We start from the raw sequence: 19815 nt of genomic DNA, 5'->3' as shown, positions 1-19815 counted from the left end.
ACCTCACAACAGCTTTTAGATGTATCTATTGTGAATTTTATTGCCACTTCGTAAGTGGATAAACTGAGGCAGGGATATTGAAGTTTACGCTCTGGGTGTCTGTGTAGTTATGCTCTTCAAATTAAGGGGCCCAAAGTAACAGCCCTGCTCTCTTCTTCCACTGCTGCCTGCTTCTTTCTTGCCTTTAACTCCTGTGAGAATGGGTTATCCATGCTTGGGAACCTCCTGTGATCTGGAGGGAGATGAGCTAGAAGTTACTGAGCAGAAGGTGAAGCCAGCTGGGAAGGAAATTAATTATTTTTCCTTTTAATACTGTGATACACACTGTGTCTGTGAATGCCAGAGGAAGGTCAGGTAAGCTGTCCTCAGCCTCTGTGACAGAGCCAGGAATTAGACTTGGGTGACTGTCTTGGTCTCCCCTGTAGCTGTGAGATTACACCTTGTTGTGAGGCATGAGGACGTGAGAACAAATGTAGAAGGATGGCTTCCAGATGCCTCCCTGCATGTTTGGGGTATTGTAAGTTAGCCCAATGAGGAGCAAATGTTCAGCCTGATTTTCATATCTAGGGTAGAATCAGGGAAAAAAAAAAGGTATCTAGAGAAATCCTGGGTTTGAGTCTTCCTCTTCTGCTTTCAGAATGTCTTCGGTAGTGAATGCCATGTTTAAACAAGGGTGCACCTGCACATACCCCATGTCTGACACTTCTGAAAAGGTGCAACCTGTGTAGAATAAAGAAACATACAGCTTGAGCAAATTTACAGAGAAAAGGACAAACAGTTGAGCTGCTGTTTTCCTCTTGTTGAAATTAAGCTTTGTGCTAAACTTTGCATTGGTAATGAACTAAAAGTGGTCATGCACTCCAAATAGCAAAGGACAGAGAGAAGCAACTCATCATTGTATGACCCTCTCTAAAATGTCATGAGTAATCAAGTGTGAAGTACTTAATGGATCATGATTTGCACGCCACTGTTTTGATTGATGTACTACTTAGTAGAGGATTGATAGTTTTTTACAGTTATGTTGATGGGAGTCTCTCAGAAGCACCTCCATCTATTTTCTCTAGTGCTGGGAAGAGCCAAAGCAGCATTTGTTTGAAGACATTGTCTTCCCAGCATCTTTGTTCAATGGTCAAAAATAGTGCAGAGTTGTTATCTTGCATAGAGACCCGGATCTCACCAGAACTGTCTATATTTAGGCATCTTCCAAAACCTTTGTGTCAAGCAATTCTCTGGGGAGACCAGAATGGCTTGCTTTTTTTTTTAAATAATGTCATACAGCCATTTAGAGAGGATGTGATGATTAAACCATATTAAGGCATCTTGCTATATAGCTCTGGAGATATAAGCCTGAACTCTGCTCTGGGCTGTTCACAGTTAACCCAAGAATAAAAAAGTCCAGAAAAACAACTGTAGTTTTTAGTTTGCTGGCATGACGTGGCTCCATCACAGTCATGATACAAGTTCAAACAGTAGCAGAAAACATTACAGCTATGCTGAGTTCTGCTGCGGAGTGAAATTCCACTTGCACAAAGGAGGCAGCATTAAAGGATTTACGTGCAGGATCAATCCACAAATTCTTGACAATAGGCAATTAATTAAAGGGTATTAATGTAATAATTATTTTGGCCAACTTGCAATGTTTTGTTAGCATGTATAAAATACAAGCAGTTCTAAAATAACTGAAAATAGCATATTAGATGCTCTTTAATACCTTATGAGTACACTCTTTTTCCTAAGTCCAAGACCCTCAGCTAATGCCAGCTGATGCTTGTGTTAGGAGCAAATAGACATTTTAAACAGTAATGTCAGAGCTACGGGTTTGGCCTTTCCATGTCAGACTGCTCAAGCTGCTACTGTGCTCTATCACAGACTTCATCTAACTTTGGAAGTTTTAATTGCCTTTCTACAGAGCTGTTGAGATTTAGGAGATGAGAGAGAATCCCAGGCTGGCTGGACAGTGCTTTGAGATAGAGATTTCTGTTCCCATCAGTGCTGTTAAACGACTGGGGAAGAGAAGCCTGTAAGCAGTCTCCTGACAAGAGGATTAGGGGACTTGTTAATGTGGAGATTCAGGCTAATTAATCAGCTTTCACTGGACTATATTGTAAAACTTTAGTGGTGATTTTTTTCTTCTGCAAAATGTTGTTGCTTAAAGAACAAAAATCACGCTTTTCTATGTTTTGGTTTGGTTTTTATTTTATTTTTAAAACCCCTTAACTTTTTACATTTGCTTAGAAATATCTTAGTTTCGTGATTCTCCTTGTGCTGCTTCTGTTCAAGGGAACCCATCAACTTGTTTTTCTAATTGAGTAATTATTTGAAACTGATTAGTTGACTCATCTCTTAAATCTCACTGCTTGTATAAAGGTGATTAAACTTTCAAAGGTAGATGAAGTCTGTGATAGAGCACAGTGACAGCTTGAGGACTCTGAAATGGAGAACATCCGAATACTTGATTCAGGGAGTAATATTTTAAAGATCCTCTTAGCGCTTGCTCGAGTGTGCTAGCCATGTTAATACTCTCTGCACTGAAAAAGTATGCAGCAGCTCAATTGCTGTTTCTGAGAAGAGGGTTTTTTATCATACCAGGGCATCTGTTTATTGTTTAAATATTTAAAAAAATAAAAATGCAAACCATTGAGGTGCCAGGTCCCCAGTTCAGCAGTACATCCCTCTTCATTAAAGTACTTAAATGTGAAGTTATGTGTGCTTTTAATACTCTGCTGCATTGGATCCTACAGCTGCCTGGAAAGGAACGGACAGGAGACATTGCAAGGACAAACAGTCCTTTCCGTTTCCCGCTGGTGGAGTGCTGGCTGCTTCAGTTGCGATTGCCAGTCCTAGCAAATATCTTCCTGTAGAGAGCAGAGCAGGTTGGGATTTTCATTCCTTGTGGAAAATGCTGACTTCTCACTAAGAAAGGGGTTTTGGTTGGTGTCCGTCTCCCCCCCCCGGTCAGTAATTGCTTTACCCAGACCCTGAATTTTTAGCTTTCTATTTTTTGTTTTGATTTCAGACAAATACCCAATGCAACAAATATTCTGTCCAGGGGCTGGTTTTCCTTTTACAACGTCTGGATGAGACTTTTCAGCTGACCCTCCTAGCATGGGACTGGAAGCAGTGTATGCAGGTGGTGTTGACAGTGCTAATGCAAGATCAGGGCACTGGCAAAGATCAGTAGCAATCATGATGTGGAAAATGCAAGCTTACCTCCAACTATTTCCCCCCCAATACCACAACTATAGCAAAGATGGGTGTTGCATATATAAGCTATTATTGTTAATTCATAGAAATATGAGATTTTCAAGTTTGTATATTTTTTGAGAGGTTTTTTTAGCAGTTGTGATCTATCAGCTGTGTAGCAAAGTTCAGAATAATTCTTAATAGTTTTTAAGAATAAAAGCTAACTCTTCATTTTTGGGCTTTTCCATGTATGTGCCTGTTGAACTTACTTAACAAATGAATTGTATATGTATTTAATTCTTTCTCTTATGCTTTTGACTGTCTGATAAAGCAGATTTCAGGTTTTAAAATGATTGGGTTATTGACACAATTTTATTTCTTCTGTATGAGATACAAGTTGGTTTGAAGAGTTTCTGTGGAAGACAAGCATAGCATTTCTCTGTGTGAAACCCAGGAGAACTGATACCGCTTAGGACTGGCACTCCAAAAACACAAACTCTGTCCCTATAGAGAGGATTTGGAAGTGTAGTGATGTCAGTGGTGCCATGGGTCTGTGCCTGCAGTATGCGGTGTCCAAGTGCAGGGCTGTGCGGTAAGAATGTCTGGCAATGACTCTGAAGGCTGTATCAAGAAAATGATACCCGGGCAAACAAGACCTCCTTGGCTGGGATTCATAGACCATTCTAGTTCTTGTATCGTACACCTGGCAGTTTTGTTTGTGCCTGTAGCTCTCTTTTGAACAGATTGCTGTATCAGATGTCCTGTCCTGTTGTGCTTGTGCCCTTTGCTGAGCTAGCGACTTCTTAATTTCTCCTGTTTTATTTCACTGGACTTCACATATATTAAAATAAATAAATAAATAAAAATATATTAAAGCCCTGGACTTCAGGAGAGCAGATGTTGGCTTGTTCAGGAATTTGCTTGTCAAGAATTTGCTTGTCAGGAGGGACGTGGAGAAGCCCACATGAGCTGGTGGGTTGTAAAGGACAAGCTGCTGAAAGCACACCAACAGCCCATTGCAGCTGCAGAAGGCAAGGCAGGTGTGGCAGGAGGCCAGGGTGGATAGGCAGGGAGCCCCTGGCACAGCTCAGACACACACGAGAAGTGCCATGGAGGACTGTATAATCTAGCCATTGCCTGAGGATGCAGGGGAGGAGTTAGGAAAGCCAAAGCTTGGCTAGGGTTGGAAATAGTGAGGGATATGAAGGACACTAAGGACACCTGCTTCTGCAGGCACCAAAAGGAAGGCTGAGGAAAATACGGTTCCACCGCTCAATGGAGGAGGAGACCTAGTGACCAAGGACATGGAGAAGACTGAGGTTCTGAATGCTTTTTTGCCTTGGTTTTCACTGGCAATGTTGACCGCTTGGCCTTCCAGGTCCAGCAGAGTCTGTGGAAGTGAAGTGTTACAGGAGAGGACCGAGTTAAGGGGCACTTAAGTGAAATGGATGTATATGAGTCCACGTGACCTGATGGGATGTGTCTGAGGGTGCAGAGGGATTTGGCTGATGTCAGTGCACAGCTACTCCTTGCCATCTTTGACAGGCCGTGGCAGTTGGTGCCTTGCAGTTAGCAGCAAGTGCCTCATCCCTTTCCCTCCCGAGGATTCAAGAAGAGACCTTGGATGGTGATCATGATTCATTTCCACACCAAAGATCTCTCTAGCTTCTTGTTCCTCACTTCTGTTAATTTCTGAAACGGAAATAGGCAGTTGAATTTCTTGTCTCCCAGGAGCCAACAAAATAAAAATAAAAATCTGGCCACCTATCAATGAGGTGGTCATCACCTCACCATGTTCACCAGGCAGCACACTGTTGGGTTGCTGAAGGTTTCTGGGTACTGCTATGACTACCTCTAGCCACTGCCTTGGGATGCTGCCCTCCTCTTCCTTGTCCTGCTGTCTGCAGCTAAGCCTTTCGTGATGGCCAGAAAGGCTGAAGCAGTCATCCATGGCGTAGCCACCATTGTTTCGTGCATCATGGCTGAGTCCTCTTGCAGTGGCTGCTGTAGGTGCTTGTGTGGTGCAGGTGGCTGATGGAGAGTTGTCTCAGCAGTGCTGTGCAGCTGGAGATCATGTGCCTGGTGTCTGTCTTCTAACATTTACAATTACTGCTTTGGGAAAACCCCAGCCAGATAAAATCTCCCTTGCAGGATGTGGACTTTGGCCTTGGAAGGGTCACGCTCAGCATGGGTTGGAAGGGAACAGCCCAGTGCATGATGGCATAGATGCCACCTCCCTGACGCTAACCCAGCCTGGGGTGGCCTTGCCTCTGGGCAGCTCCCAGGGGATCCTGTGCTTTCCCAGGGCTAGGTGCCTGCCCCCCCTCCTTGCCCTGTGTTGGGTGCCTGGGGGACACAGGAAGGTGAACCTCTCGGCAGCCAAGTGGAAGCTGCCTGACACACAGGCTGGCCTCGTCCAGGGCAGTGGGGAGAGGGGCTGCACTCTGCTTGCAGCTGGCTCTGGGAGGGGTGTAGGTGTGAGGTGAGCAGCAGCAGCAGCAGCAGCAGGGTCGCATCGCCCGCAGTGACTGGCTGCCAGATCTCTGGTCCTCGCTGTAGGAACCGTCGGAGGACCACGCTTGTGGGCTGTCCGGGGGGCTGTGCTTTCTTCCGCTTCTGCCAGGGCTGCAGCTCTCCTGTCAGCACGGGGTCAGTCCCCAGGGGTTTTTAGAAAAAAAAAAAAAAAAAACAAAGAAAAAAAAAGAAAAAAAACCCCAGAGGACAGCACAAGCTACAGACTTGTAGCCAAGGTTGCTACACTGGGGAAAAAATAACTAAAGCTGGGGTTTTTTTAAGGTTGTTCGGTTTGGCTGTGTGAAAAGCTCCTGCACTCAGTTTATGTTGTAACTTTGCACAGGAGGTCTGTGTGCGTACCTGCAACTGTACCTGCATGCACAAGTTACACTGGCTTAAGCAGAGTTTGGATTTCACATCATAGTATATTTGTGCTCCAAGGTCCCTTTATTTCTGTTTTGAGCTTCCCAGGTTTGTACCCAATCACGGAGTAAAAGTGCTCTGAAATGAATCTAGGCCCTTTGCCTAGTGTGATTGTATTTGTGTTTCCTCGTGTCATTCATGCAACAAATATATACTTAGTGTGTAGAAATACTGGTTTTCTCATCAGAGATAAAAGTTAAAGATGGGGAACTCCTTTTAATTTGCAGCAGTCATACAGTCATTATTAACAGGAAGCAAAGATCTTACAATGTGAACATCAAAGGAATCTGACGCTATTTGGAAACAGCATTTGGTGCATCACATCAAATTCTACAACTTGACTTTTAAGAAAGGCTCAAAAGAAAGCTCTCCCCTCTGCTCCCCCCCCCCCTTTTCCCCCCCTCTCAGGGGTATTACAGTGAGTAATTAGATTGGACCAGGAGAACAACTTAATTTTACAAGAAACTCATTAATTCATCCTATTTAAAATCTTCTCATTTCACCCCAAACCCAATTATGCTTGTAGTGGCAATGATCTGGAAAGGCATTGTCTTGTAGGTATTAGGGGGGCCATTGGGACTCCTGTGGTATTCATGTCGGGGAGACAAGGGTGACTCCCTTTCTTTGACTTTTAGGTCAAAAGAACTAGTCGCTGGGACAGCTTGACAATTAGAAAACCCTGATGGGCATTTGGAAGTAAAACAGCTGTACAATAACAGAGGGGTTCATGGTGCAGGGCAGAAAGCTCATCAAAAGAGACTATCCAAACAATTGAGTTCTATAATTAACACACAAAAATCTGTTCAGAAATGGTAATAACAGTAAAAGAGAGCTGAGAAGATGCTGCCTACTTATGTGGCAGATGTGGTTTTGTTACAATCTGAGAGAGAAAATCCATCCTCTTAAAGAATAAGAACAACGTTAGAGGGAAGAAATAAAAGTAACTTTTTGTTCCTAAGGGTGTAGTTAAAACATGAGCTTAAAATATTTCCAGACAGGGAAGAGCTGTAGAAAAAAGTAACCAGTGATGAAAGGCATGAAATATGTTATCAAAGTATTTTTTCAAGCCTTTAAACACAAATTTCTTTTCTCATGGAAATTTATAAACCTGACACTGAAGTATCTTTTCTTAAATTATTTGGTTTGTCCTTCATTTCACCAAGAGTACTATTTTAGGGTTTTTCATTGAAGTTGGCTTCAATCATTGACTTAAAAAAACGTTTCCCCTCTTCTGTTGTGTGTGGAGGGATATTTGATTCAAAATTGCATCTCAGGGAATTCTGAAATTTTCATGAGTATGTAACTGATATATTTTTCTGCTTAAAAAAATGCAAACTATTAAATGCATAATTTCTGAAATTTCTGCTAACTCCACAGATTTTTAGCTGCATTATTCACTTGCCTGTGATAATAAATGTTCTCAGTGGTGCACTGGTCCCTTTTGGGAAGGAGGGGTGCAGCGGGAGCATAGTTTGTGTTGGGTTGCTGATCCTGTCCTGGTTGAGGGCCCTTTCCTTGCAGAACTCATTTGGAGATCGCAGCCTTCAGCGTAGTGATCTATAGGGTGATGGCTCTGCAGTCCAGCATTCCTGTGCCTGTTCCCTACCTCCTCCTGTACAGAACTGCCATTCCACTAGTCTTTTTTGCTGCTGCTGCAAAGAAACTCTTTAGAACATCTATGTCAAATTTTCTTCTAATATAAGTTCACTGACTTAACTAGATTTACTTGAGCAAAATGATGTTTCTGTGCTTATTTACCCCATTCTCTTTATTAACTCCTAATCTGGAAAAAAGTATTTTTCTCAGTTGTGAGTTCTCCTCTTCAGCAGAGGCTGAGGCAGGAGGTAGAAACTGTTTCTTAGGGCCTTGGTCCCTGGTTGCCAGTGCTGCTGCAGGAGTTTCTGCCCAGCGGCTGTCAGCTCAGGGCTGGCTCGCCTGGACCTTCCCTGTCCCATCTTGAGCTCAGAGCCCAGGCAGCCCTCCTGGGCTCCAGAGTCTCTTCCCTCCCCAGTTCAGAGTCCTGCTTAGCCTTCTTATGGGTGAAGAGCAGAGTGCGGCCTCAGTGGCACTACTAAAGCCTCTGCTTGGAGCTCGCTGAGATTTTTTTTAAGGTATGCATTGCATTTTTTATGATTTAGGAACTTGTCAACAAAAAGATTGGGATGGTCTCTTTATCCAAGCCTTTGCAAGACATTAACTCTTCCTTTTTCTTTTTGGTTTTTTAATGAACTATTAAACGTGTCAAGCCTTTACCAAACTATTATGGAAAGATTCATTGCCATTTCAACAAGGACAAAGAAACAACTGAAGAGCAAGCACTGTTTTTTTGTTTGTTTTTTTTTAACACCTTTAAATTTGCATGAGCAATTTTTTTCAAAATATTCCTCCCCCCCAAATCAGAAAAAAATGTAGCTTATTTAAAAACAGTTAAAAACAATTTAATGCATATATTTTGTTGTAGCTGTGACTGAAAAGAATGTGACTAGAACCCCATCCACTATGAGATGTGTTTTTAAATTCTGAAATTCCTGGCTGAAATTTTCTAATAGAAGATTCAGCATTCGGAGAGACCAAGCAAGCAGGCTTTCCAGCCCGCACATGCTTTTTTGCTTTTTTTTTTTTTTTTTTTTTTTTTTTTTTCAGAAAGCAATGAGTCTGAAAATCAGGTTTTAATGAGAAAACGGAGTTTGAAAAACAGCTTGAGAAAATTTATATCCAGATTTGACTGAAGTTCCATAATTCTTCATAGCAGCTTTGCAGTTTTAACATGTATCATTCTGGTAAAAAAAAGAAAAAAAAAAGAGACCTATAATAATAAGGGCAACCAAGCTGGTGAGGGGCCTGGAGCACAAGTCTTATGAAGAGCGGCTGAGAGAGCTGGGGCTGTTTAGCCTGGAGAAGAGGAGGCTGAGGGGAGACCTTATTGCTCTCTACAACTACCTGAAGGGGGGTTGTAGTGAGGTGGGTGCTGGTCTCTTCTGTCAGGTGGCTGGAGATAGGATGAGAGGAGACGGCCTCAAGTCGTGGCAAGGGAGATTTAGGTTAGATATCAGGACAAATTTCTTTACTGAGAGGGTTGTCAGGCATTGGAACAGGCTGCCCAGGGACGTGGTGGAGTCCCCATCCCTGGAGGTATTCAAAAAGCGCGTAGACAGGGCCCTTCAGGACATGGTTTAGTGGGCATGCTTGATGGTTGGACTCAATCTTGAAGGTCTTTTCCAACCTAAATGATTCCATAATGACCATCAATATTTGACAAATCCTGTCTCACTTTAAGAGAAATAGAAATCAAATAGATTTTAACATTAGAACTCAAAAGATATCAGCGTAATTATTTCAAACTAATGTCCATTTAAAATCAATTATATTTGTTCTGAGGAAAAACTATAAATTTTTTCATGTTGAAAATATTTTTGTTTGAGAATTTTCCTTGGATCTAGTGCAGATGATTGTAACCACGATTGTCATGCTTGTGGGTGATCTGAATGTGAGAAAAGACTTTTTTCCTCTCTTTAAAAAAAAATAATCAAACCCAAACTATCAGAAAGCACTAATTAAGGCAAAGCTAGGCAACTGAATTCAAAGTTTGCATTGCACATGTGAACTAATCTTTTTACAATGGTATCTTTCAAAAACTGTGCAAGAACCCCATTCATGCTGGGTCTCACCAGCAAATCCTTCCTAGAAAAGCAGCCGCGTGAAGATTTGTCATGAGCAAGCAATAGAGACTTTCAGGGAACAGGTTCTGTACAGGCTTCTTGTTTGCCTACTAAATCATTAATCTTCAAAAAAAGCCCATCTGTAGCCTTAACAGGCTCTGGTTATAATAGGTGTGTCAGCAGTACTTCATGCTAAGAACAGTTTTTACAGCATTAGATTAGAATTTTTAAGTGATGGTACCATGGAGCTCTTGGGGGCAAAGAACTACTGGTTTAATGCAACACATTCTCTAATGTCCTTTTATGCCACGTGCTGAAATGTGGTGAATCGAAGAAAACGGAGTGTTCAGGAGCAAGTGATTTTTGAAGCAAAATGGCTGTGTGTGCTTTAGGAGCAGCCACTGCGTTTGGAGAGCTTTTTTCAGGTCTTGAAATATTAATGATTTTGGCTTAATATAGCAGAAAACAAAATACAGTGCATAAAGCAAGGAGGAAAAAAAAATCCTCGAATTACAGACTGTTGACCTTGCACTACCCACTGAAACCATCCATTCCGTTTTAAACCGCTGAGTCTGAAAAGAAAACGAGGAGGAGCAATGGTCACAAAATCTTTATCTGTGACATTTTACTACCTTTCCAACAGCACGTTATAGCCCAAGCAGGATCTTCAGCCTTGTGCTAGATTGTTTATCATGTAAGTATTTTAATAGTAGGAAGATGCTAAAGACAGCTCTTCATTTAATAATTTCTGTGAACTATGAAGTTCATATTAGCAGTAATGTTAGAGGTTACTCTTTTTTTAAAAAAAACCAAAACTTTGAATAATAGAATTTTGTGGATAAGAGCAATCAGCCTGGTCTCCTCTTGTATTCTGTTTTTCCATGCCTTGTCTTTATGTATGACAGCAAGATTCTGCCTATTGGTGTCTGTCCTGGTGATATACAGGCTTAGGTGTATTTCTGATCTGAGCTGTGACAGTGATAACTGGGAATAATATCTCAGATCAGCATCTGCCACTCGACTGCCACTACTGTTAAACCAGGCACAAGAGGACACGTAGTGATAGTATAACTCACCAGATACTGAAAATCATATAAAAAAATGAAAGGTAATTTTCCATGTGTGTGGTGGTTTTGGTTTTTTTTTTTCCTTCTTCCCCTGGGCAATTCACATCACAAGCAGCATAAGCTATTTTATATGAGTTGCCTTTGTGTACTGTGACTGCCTGGCTGATAGGTCATACCCAGTGGGTTTGTATTTGTGTTCAGGGACTAATTGTCTCTGACGTGGGGAGGCTGGGTTTGACCCCCGTGATTCTTCCTGCCAAAGCTGTGGTTTCTGATTTTAATTGAAACCCAAGGCCGTTTGAAGTATGGCTAAAAAGCACCTTGGAAGTTGAACCTTATCTAATAATGTGATGCATGTAAACTCTGGAAGCATAAATCTTAGTTACTTTAGCAATGTGTTTTTACAAGATCCTCTGGTCCAGTGACAGCCAGAGCGAGTGAAAGCGCAGACTGATCTCCCAGTGCTCTTACAGATGGTGCACGGCACGTTGTAAAGTTAGGACTTGTTAAGGAAATCCCATAAATGGCTTTGGTTAATAAGAGTGAAGTAATTTGCTGTTTTATAAATGTGTTACTAAAATCCCTCTTTGTTTCCCATTGGAGGGCTTCACACAAGAAGGAGGGAAAGAATGAGGGGGCTAAGGGAAGGGTAAAACAGAAAGAGCAAACCCTGGCTGTGCTGACGCTTGTGCCCCACATACTGGAGCCAGTGCATAGCAGGGGAACCCTAAAGGTAGCATAGGTGATAAATGACGAGACGTGAGAGTGAGTCACACAGTAAATACTAGGAACAACCTTTCCTTTTTACATGTTTGTGTGCCTGGGTACATTCTCTGTTTTCTGTAGTGCTGAAAGCCAGTGGTGAGGGTGGGCTTTTATCTCTAGCCAAGGGAGAAATTTCTGGGATGACATACCTGTTAGCCACTATTAAAATGTGTTATTCATGATGCTAATGATTTTTTTCCAAGTGATGTAAAAGTAGCCATTCATGTAAGCATTGCATTTATGAAGATGATGTCACCAAAAGCTTGCCAACTGCATGTGGGACCTGGTGGCAGTGGTGCAGTTACTGCTATGCCCTGGCTTCGAGGAGGGGAGGGCGTTGCTGGTTTCCTCCCTTGGGGAGAAAGAGCCAAATGAATCCTGCCTTGCCAGGAGGGAGTTGTGCCATTTCCGGGCATGTTAGGCTGGGGGCCTCGCTGCCAATCCCAGTGGGTTCATGTCCCACTCCCTCTTAAAAATTGGCAGTGTCTGACTGTCAGCTGCCATTCCTTAAGTGGTCATAGAATAAACCAATTGCACCCCTTTTGTCATGCTCTGTGTGTGTGTGTGTGAATGCAGGTGGACATGGGTTAAGCGACATGCAACTCCCCAGTAAGCACAAAGAGGCAGCTGATTTTCTGGCGTTGTCAATAGAAGAGTATAATTTTTTTTACCATCTCCAATCCAGCTTTTAAAATGGCTCTTGTTGGAGTGAGAAATCAGTGTCCCCTGATATAGGATTACTCATTAAGAGTGTGATGATTGTTAATTCTTCACCTGGGGCTAAGAGGACATCATTAGATGTCTTTGAAACGTCTCCTGCCTTGATTTTGAATAAGTAAGCTAGCAATTTATGATCACAGCCTGGGCAAGTAACATTCTCCCTTCCTGTTCCTCCATCTAGCTTGCAAAATCGGATACTACAAGGCTCTCTCGACAGATATTGCTTGTGCCAAATGCCCGCCTCACAGCTACTCCATCTGGGAAGGCTCTACCTCCTGCACCTGCGATCGGGGCTTTTTCCGAGCTGAAAATGATGCTGCCTCCATGCCCTGCACTCGTAAGTTGGTCTTTGAACAGTCTCTTCCTCTTTTATCATCCATGTCTTCTCCTGTCTTTCTTTCACTGGGCATGTAGGAAATACTGACCAGAGATCTGTGTCTCTAAGTGTCCTGCTTCTGAGAGCAGCATTCAGTAGCTCTTACAGCCCTTTCCAGACACAGTTTGTATTTTGGCTCACACTTGTGGGAGAGAAAGCATTAGTTCTCAGCCCTAAATTCCTAACAGTGGCATGGTTGTGCTGACCCTTGAGAGCCTACAGTCTAAACAAGTCAGGAGACTGGGAGGAGAGAAAGCTGCAAAAGAGGAGTCACTCACACGCCTCAGTGACAGAGTTGGAAATAAAATACAGGTCTAAGGTCCAGTGTGAGGACCTGCCCAGTAGATCACAACTTCTTTCACCTCTTTAAATATATTTGTAGAAATTGTGAAAGCTTTTCTCATAATTGTATGACCTAGGGTAAATAGGTCATATTTATAATCTCATTATGTATCTAATTTGCTCAAAATATAGCTGGTGACCCTTAGGAACATGAAAGTGTTCATCTGAAAGGTGTGGTAATAATAAATCTTAAACCTTAATGAGCCAAACACCCAAAGTATGGTTTATTTTATCCTTTGTAGATAATGACATCATGTATAGTAAATGGAATTTGCTTTAGTTCCACCAAAACGCCCTCAGCAGGCAGAACAAGAGGCATAGTGCACTGAGGACACCCACGGGGGTGCTGGAACAACTCCTTGTCTTATGTGCTGGTTAATGCCTCACGCAGCTGAAGACCTGGGATTCCAGGCATGCCTTGGTGTTAAATCATGATCATCTAGTTCTTTGGTTTTCACTTCTATAGGAGCAGAGCAGTTTGAAACAGTAAGTGAAAGGGCTGTGTTTTACCAGGGGATATCCATGTGTGGGTTTTCATGAAAACTATTGGAAACGCTTCCAGATTTTTGGAGTTCAGCTGTATATTTATGTGGAGAGTGTGTGTGTGTGTCTGTGAGTGACAGAAGGCTAGGATATTTCTTTTGTAACATTTTAATATATTCCAAATTAATTTTGGAGAGATGACTCACATTTATTTAAATCTTAATTTCTCCCTTACAAGGCAAAACCAAAGTATGTCCATAACTAAGCCAGCACTCACCCCTTCCCCACACCCCCTTGATTCCAGCTCTTCTTCAGTGATGTCCTCCTTTTCAGCTGTGAGTTTTGCTGGGTGGTGGTTAAGGAGGTCTGGGCATAGCCAGGAGCAGCTGCTTTTGCTTAGTAGGAAAGCAGTGAGGTCCATATATCCCTTGCCAAACACTGACTGGGGATGGAGATCTAACTGTATTGTGAAGCCTGCTGAAGTGGGTAGAAACATACTTTTTATAATATAGTTTACACTAGGAGATATAAAGCTTGACTATTTTGATAGGAAAAATGTCTTTTTACAGCAATAAAACTATTGTTCAGAAGGTACACCCTAAATAACATTATACCAGCAAAAGTTTCTCACAAAGCCCTGGTCCTGGTGAGTGATATCCTGACCAAATTGAAATCAAATTAGTAGTCAACTGGTTGAATTTATATAAGCATGTGCAGTGAGTGAAGTATGAGGAGAGAGCAAAACACTTCCAGATGGGGGAATTGCGAGCAAATGATATGTGTGTTTGCTTGTATTGCAAAATATACCCCTGCAAGCTTAGCCCTTTTTTGTCAAGTCTTGGGCCTACTTCTGGCACCCTTCCCTGTTCCTGTCTTTGGAGGTCAGTCAAAGTTGAAGTCCCTGATCTTGGTCTTTTACCCTGAAAATATGAAGAGAGAAGAAGAAAAGGCAAGGGCCATGGTGCTGGCCTCAGTATTCATCTCTGCAGCACTCCAGGAGGACTTGCCATGCAGAGGCAAGCCAACACCACAATCCCACGGACACCTGGTCTTGGAAGACAGGCCTGTCTCTGGAGGTCCCATTTCATAGCTTTGAATTTTCCTGTAGCTTGAGGGGTTCTTTTTCTGTGATCCATGGTGAAGGGAGACACAGAGGTTATTTTGATCTGTCTTGTGGGGCAGCTTTGCTTCCCCACTCACTGCTGTGCTCGCTAATATCCCCTCTTTGAGGTCTGCCTTAGCAGTGTTTGAACGTTGGTATGATGGTGGTATGGTACCTGCACAGGCACAAAATGCAGCCCGGTGTGTGTGGTGCGCCTCTGCATTGCGCAAGGAGTGGGGTGCAAGGGGCTCCTGGGGGGGCTGTTTGTTTGTCATGTTCCTCATACTGAGTAGCCTTCTGCCCATGCACTTGAGGCAAGTGACAGAAGGTATTTAGAGGGCCTCTGCTGAAGGAAGCCGCTCCGGAAGAAGCACCCCATTTGTCTGCCTTTCCTGACAAGATGTGGAGACAGAAGGGAGCGTAAACATCAAAGGTTCTTTCAGACAGATTCAGACTCTAATCAGTTCTTACCAGTTGGTTAAACCAGGTGACAAACCCAATTCCCCTGTGCTGACAGCCATAATAATCAGTCACCTTCTTTGTTCATTATGCTCTCTTTAACCCTGGTATTCTCATTCAGCCCTGTGTTTAGTAATCACTCAGTGTGACGGTGCACTAATGAAGAAGTAAAACACAGTATCTGAGATCCATTCTTCTAGCAAAAAGATAGACTCTGCTCCACTGGCTTGTAAAATCAGGTTTCTGTTCACTTGGAGAACTATTAGACCAGGTGAATAAAAGTAACATTGGGTAATATGGAGAGAACACCTGGAATGGACTGCAGATTGATCCTTGTCTTTATTATTTCTAAACACTCTTTAAGATGAAGAACTTCAGCCTTCTTAGGATGTGTTTTTGTAAAGCTTTGACCCTTGGCTATTGATTTCCTTTAGTAATAAAGTGGCTGGCCTCATCACTTATCTCACCTTCTAGGTTGGGGGAGGAAGACCGTTATGGCTTTCCATTAGCCTGATTGTGCTAGTGGATGAAAGGGAATCGGAGAATTTCCCTTCCCTTTCCTTTCTTGCAGTTCCCATGGTAAGTAATAAAAGCAACACCTACTTCCTGATGCGCTGGTCAGGAGAGGTGCTCCAGAATTTTCTCATTCTATAACAGCACTCTCTGACATCTTCATCCACTGTTGAGTTGTAAAAACTGTGCCTAACTTTCAGGTAAGCCAGGCATCCAGTCTAAACAAATAACTTAAACTCTGGTTTTAGTGTTCTGCTCTGTTTTAGCTCTGCTAGAGTGAGTAGTTATGTCTGGCTTAAGGCTTGTGCAAGTAAGAGCAGAATGTGGTGGGACGTGAGCATAGGAGATGGTGGAGTGGGTTGTGTTGGAAGGCCAGGCAGAGACACCGTGACATAAACGTGCTTACTGATGCTTGCCTCATGGGGATAATCATCCATGTGTCTTGTCGCCACTGAGGAGCAGAGCTGCCCTGGATCTGCCGCTTTGACCTAACTGGAATTTAGACTTTCAATTCTGAAGCACAGTGGCCTTGTCAGCTATGTGCTTGGGCATGGAGATGGTATGATTGACCTGTAATACACTTGACCACAAACTGTGGAAAACATGGACGCCGTTCCCTTTGGGAAGCATTGCAAAAATAACATTAAGGCAACTATTCAGACCTTTGTTATATTTCAGTACTTGCTGAGAGGATGGGCCTTTCATAAGATTAGCAATCTAATGGAGAATAAATTGCCTTACCAACACACAAATCCATGAGGCTGGAAAACAATGTCTCAGTCATGGTCCTCATCTCTGAATTTCCTTCTCCTTATGGAGATATTCTGTGAAATGCAGCCTGGTACAGGCAGGTGCAGTTCCCACCCAAGTTAATGGGAGTTGGTCCTGCGTCCCCACCGTTAATGAGTCGGGTTGTCTAACTGTTTCTTAACAAACAACGCTCACATTATGAGTGAGAATGGGATGGTTTTGTATTGTTTATATTGTCTGTTCGATTCAGATTATTAATGATTTTTAATTGGGAGCCCTTTACAAAAGAGAGGTTACCAGCATAGACTGTCCAGCTTGAAATCTGTCTCAGTAAATGACCCTGAATAATTTAGTCCGTTGTGCCACCCAAGTAGTAACTGATTGATTGATATTTTGGCGTGGCCTGAAATATTTCTAAAACGGTTGCATTTAGGACAGTTTATGCCGGAGAAGCTTAGAGATAATGAGAGCAAATCTAGTGAGATGCAAGAGAAAAGTGCCTGCTTTAAAAGGGCTTTCTCCAGTTTAGGTTATCAAGAAATCGAAAAGCCTAACTTCAAACAGCAAACATCACTTACTTGTCTTTACATTCGCCTCTTCTAATTGAATTTAGTGCACTGCTGTATTTCCTCCAGAAAGTATATTGTTTTTAAATTACCATTTCAGTGCTATTACTCAAGGCTCCTGCTTCTAATGCTTTCTGACAGTTATCAGCATAATGAACCATAATGAAATGATGAGCAATCTACAGTGGAAACTCAATGTGGATTCCACTAGAGCTGTGTGACTGTGGTGTTAAAATTTGAAGGCACATTAAAATAACACTGTCCTTATTTGTATCCAAGGTCAAGGCTTTTAAAAAGGTCTGAAAGGTCCAAACACTTCAATTTTGTAAATGTTGCAGTCTAATATATGCCCTTAGTGCAATCTTGTGTTAAATTTAATATATCTCAGAGATAAATATTTGACCTGCATTTTTAACAAAGAGTGAATTTACCTACCTAATAACTGTGCTTGCAAATGAGTAATTACACAGGAGCTGATTATTTGAGCATATGTTTATTATGATTGCTTAGACTTCTAAATAAACAAATGTGCTCTTTTTTCCTTCAGCTTAACTTGTGCTCTTCTAAATTTCCAGACAGACGCTGATTATCACTGTTCTAGCTTTTAGAAGAATAAGAAAGTAGGGTACAACGTGCGGTCATGCTGGCTAGTATGTTGTAGGTAACTTTGCACTGGCTTTGCCATGCTTCCTTCCCAGGGTTTGCACACTTGTTCTGGCACTGCTTCAGTCTAACCTCTGCTGTTGGAGCCCGTTCTCTATAATATGAAGTATATGTCAGTACAGCCTCTGATCTTCAGAAGTTAAATTTATGACATAATAATTCTTCCATGTCTTTATATGTGTCCATACTTTAAATAAATTATTTTGTTCTGAAAACATCATATAAGGTTGTTCATTATGTAAACAGTACATCAGAATCCTTTTAAGGTGCAGTATGGCAGTTGCAAGAGCAGAGGGAACAGTGGGTAGGCAGTATGGAGAGAATGATTTTTCTTCTCATAGGCTGGGAAAATAGACCATCCATCGCTGCCAGACTGAGAGAAAGGGATTGTGAGTGATGAGAATCTCAAAGGAGAAGGCTGTCTCCCCTCGTCTATGGTGACAGGCTGAAGGAATTGAGAAAATGTTGAATAAGAAGGGGAGTGGTTATGGCTTGAAGAGAAGAGACGGGAGTAATTTGACAATGTGTGTTCATAATCAGTAGACTTAAAAACACGGCTCCTTTAAATACAGCAACTGTTTATTAGCTGTCTTCTGATTTTCTGGCCAGAGCCTTAAATTAACAGAGACATTTACTCAATTAAGTGGGGGCTTTGATTTGGTTAGTCAGGACCCAGTTCTGTAGAGTTGTTGAAGTAAATTAGAGGGCTGACAGAATAAGAAATTCAGCAGTTGGGCCAATGACAGAACAACTTATTTTTCTGGTTGGATTTCTTCCCTGTCAGACTGTCAGATAACTTTCTGGTATCCACAGTGGAATAATTCTTTTTATCTCGAAAGAGTGAGTGAACACAGGTGATATTGTCTGCAGCACAGCGTATTAGAGTAGCTGCAGTAACATGTCTCAGCATACATGGCAATGCGAAATGTTCTTATATGGTGGTTTTTGGAAGAGAAACCCAGAGCCCACAGGTGTGGCACCTTCAAGCATCAGTTTTCCCACACCTCTGCCAGTGGTAACTGGACCTCTTCTCTTCACTGCCTTAGCCTGGAGAGAAGAGGAAATATTGATTGGGTTGTTCTCCAGGTGAAAGGAACAAAGCCTTTTGTGAAGCTGGTAACCAGGGTTCTTTTGGCAAGTAAATAGGAAATCGTACGTGCCAGTAAAATGAGCATTTTTATCATTGGCGCTGGTCCAAGATCCCCAGCTTGGCAGAACTCCCGCTAAAGTCAAAGGAGTCTTGCCCGAGTAAATAAATTAAGAATTGTTTACCAAATCAGTTGCCTTATTAAAACCCACTTGTAATGCTAACTGTGCACAGAAAGGACAAGGAAGGTGGAAATAGAGCAGATGACTGATATTTCAAGTGGCTGCTCCATCCTACAGACTGTTGACTTTGGTCTCACCAGCTGTAGAAACACATAATCTATAATGATAAATGGTCAGGAATAGCCAGGCAGACAAGAAGTGAGGGTTGTCCGAACTAAGTGCTTGTGTAAATTAGTGCACAACAGCAGGAGACCTGTCCACAACTGCCGAAAGAAGCAATTAGTGGCAGCAACATACACAACTGTCACAGGAAAGTGTGGGCTTTATTTCTAAGCCTAAACTTACACAGCCCAGGTGTTTACTCTGTTATAACTTGTCTTTCAGATGGTTAAAGATCAACAACAAAGGCTTATCTGAAGGGCTTCACGGCTCACATGCTGAAACATTATTGACAGCTCCACAGTTGTACAGGTTTAATGAAGCTTTATGAGACAGAAAGAGGAGGCCAAAGTGCTTTTTCTTGAAGGCTGTGCCTGGCACCGCTTTTAGTGAGGGAATTTAAAGAGTTTAAAGACATTGATTATTTAATAATTACTTTCTTTGCATCCAGTCTGGAAATAGTAAACTCTGTGGTTTCACACTCAGCTCTGCCTCCAGGGAGATGAATTTTAGGATCATGATCAAGTTAAAGAGTATTGATTAGAACTGTTAAAGGCTGTCCGTACGGTGACGGCATCGTGAGGCCTTGTTGAGAGAGTAGCAGTATGGTCACATTGGTGAGGCTGGCAACACAACTAAAAGCCTTAGCAGAGTCGTACTGCCTCTTAGGGCCTGAGCTAGCCCCTTCAAAGGTACTTGATGTACTTCCAGTGACATTTCATTGCTCTCTGTAGATATGCTCCAAAGATCTTTGGAGTTTTTCATTGTATGGATCTTTTCTATTTTACACCTTTTTATTTGT

General features: G+C 42.2%; 1 protein-coding gene across 1 annotated transcript in view; it reads left to right on the top strand.

The window, feature by feature from the left end:
- Positions 1 to 19815, top strand: part of EPHA4 (EPH receptor A4) — a 107451-nt gene that overhangs the window by 31159 nt on the left and 56477 nt on the right. The window contains exon 4 of the mRNA XM_049803648.1: positions 12513 to 12668. Within this exon, the coding sequence (XP_049659605.1) occupies positions 12513 to 12668 (156 nt within the window). The remainder of the gene's footprint in view (positions 1 to 12512; positions 12669 to 19815) is intronic.

Source organism: Accipiter gentilis, chromosome 6 (genome assembly GCF_929443795.1).
Source record: "Accipiter gentilis chromosome 6, bAccGen1.1, whole genome shotgun sequence".
NCBI classification, from domain to species: Eukaryota; Metazoa; Chordata; class Aves; order Accipitriformes; family Accipitridae; genus Astur; species Astur gentilis.
The sequence above is the reverse complement of the archived record's forward strand: the minus strand, read 5'-3'. Positions and strand labels throughout refer to the sequence as shown.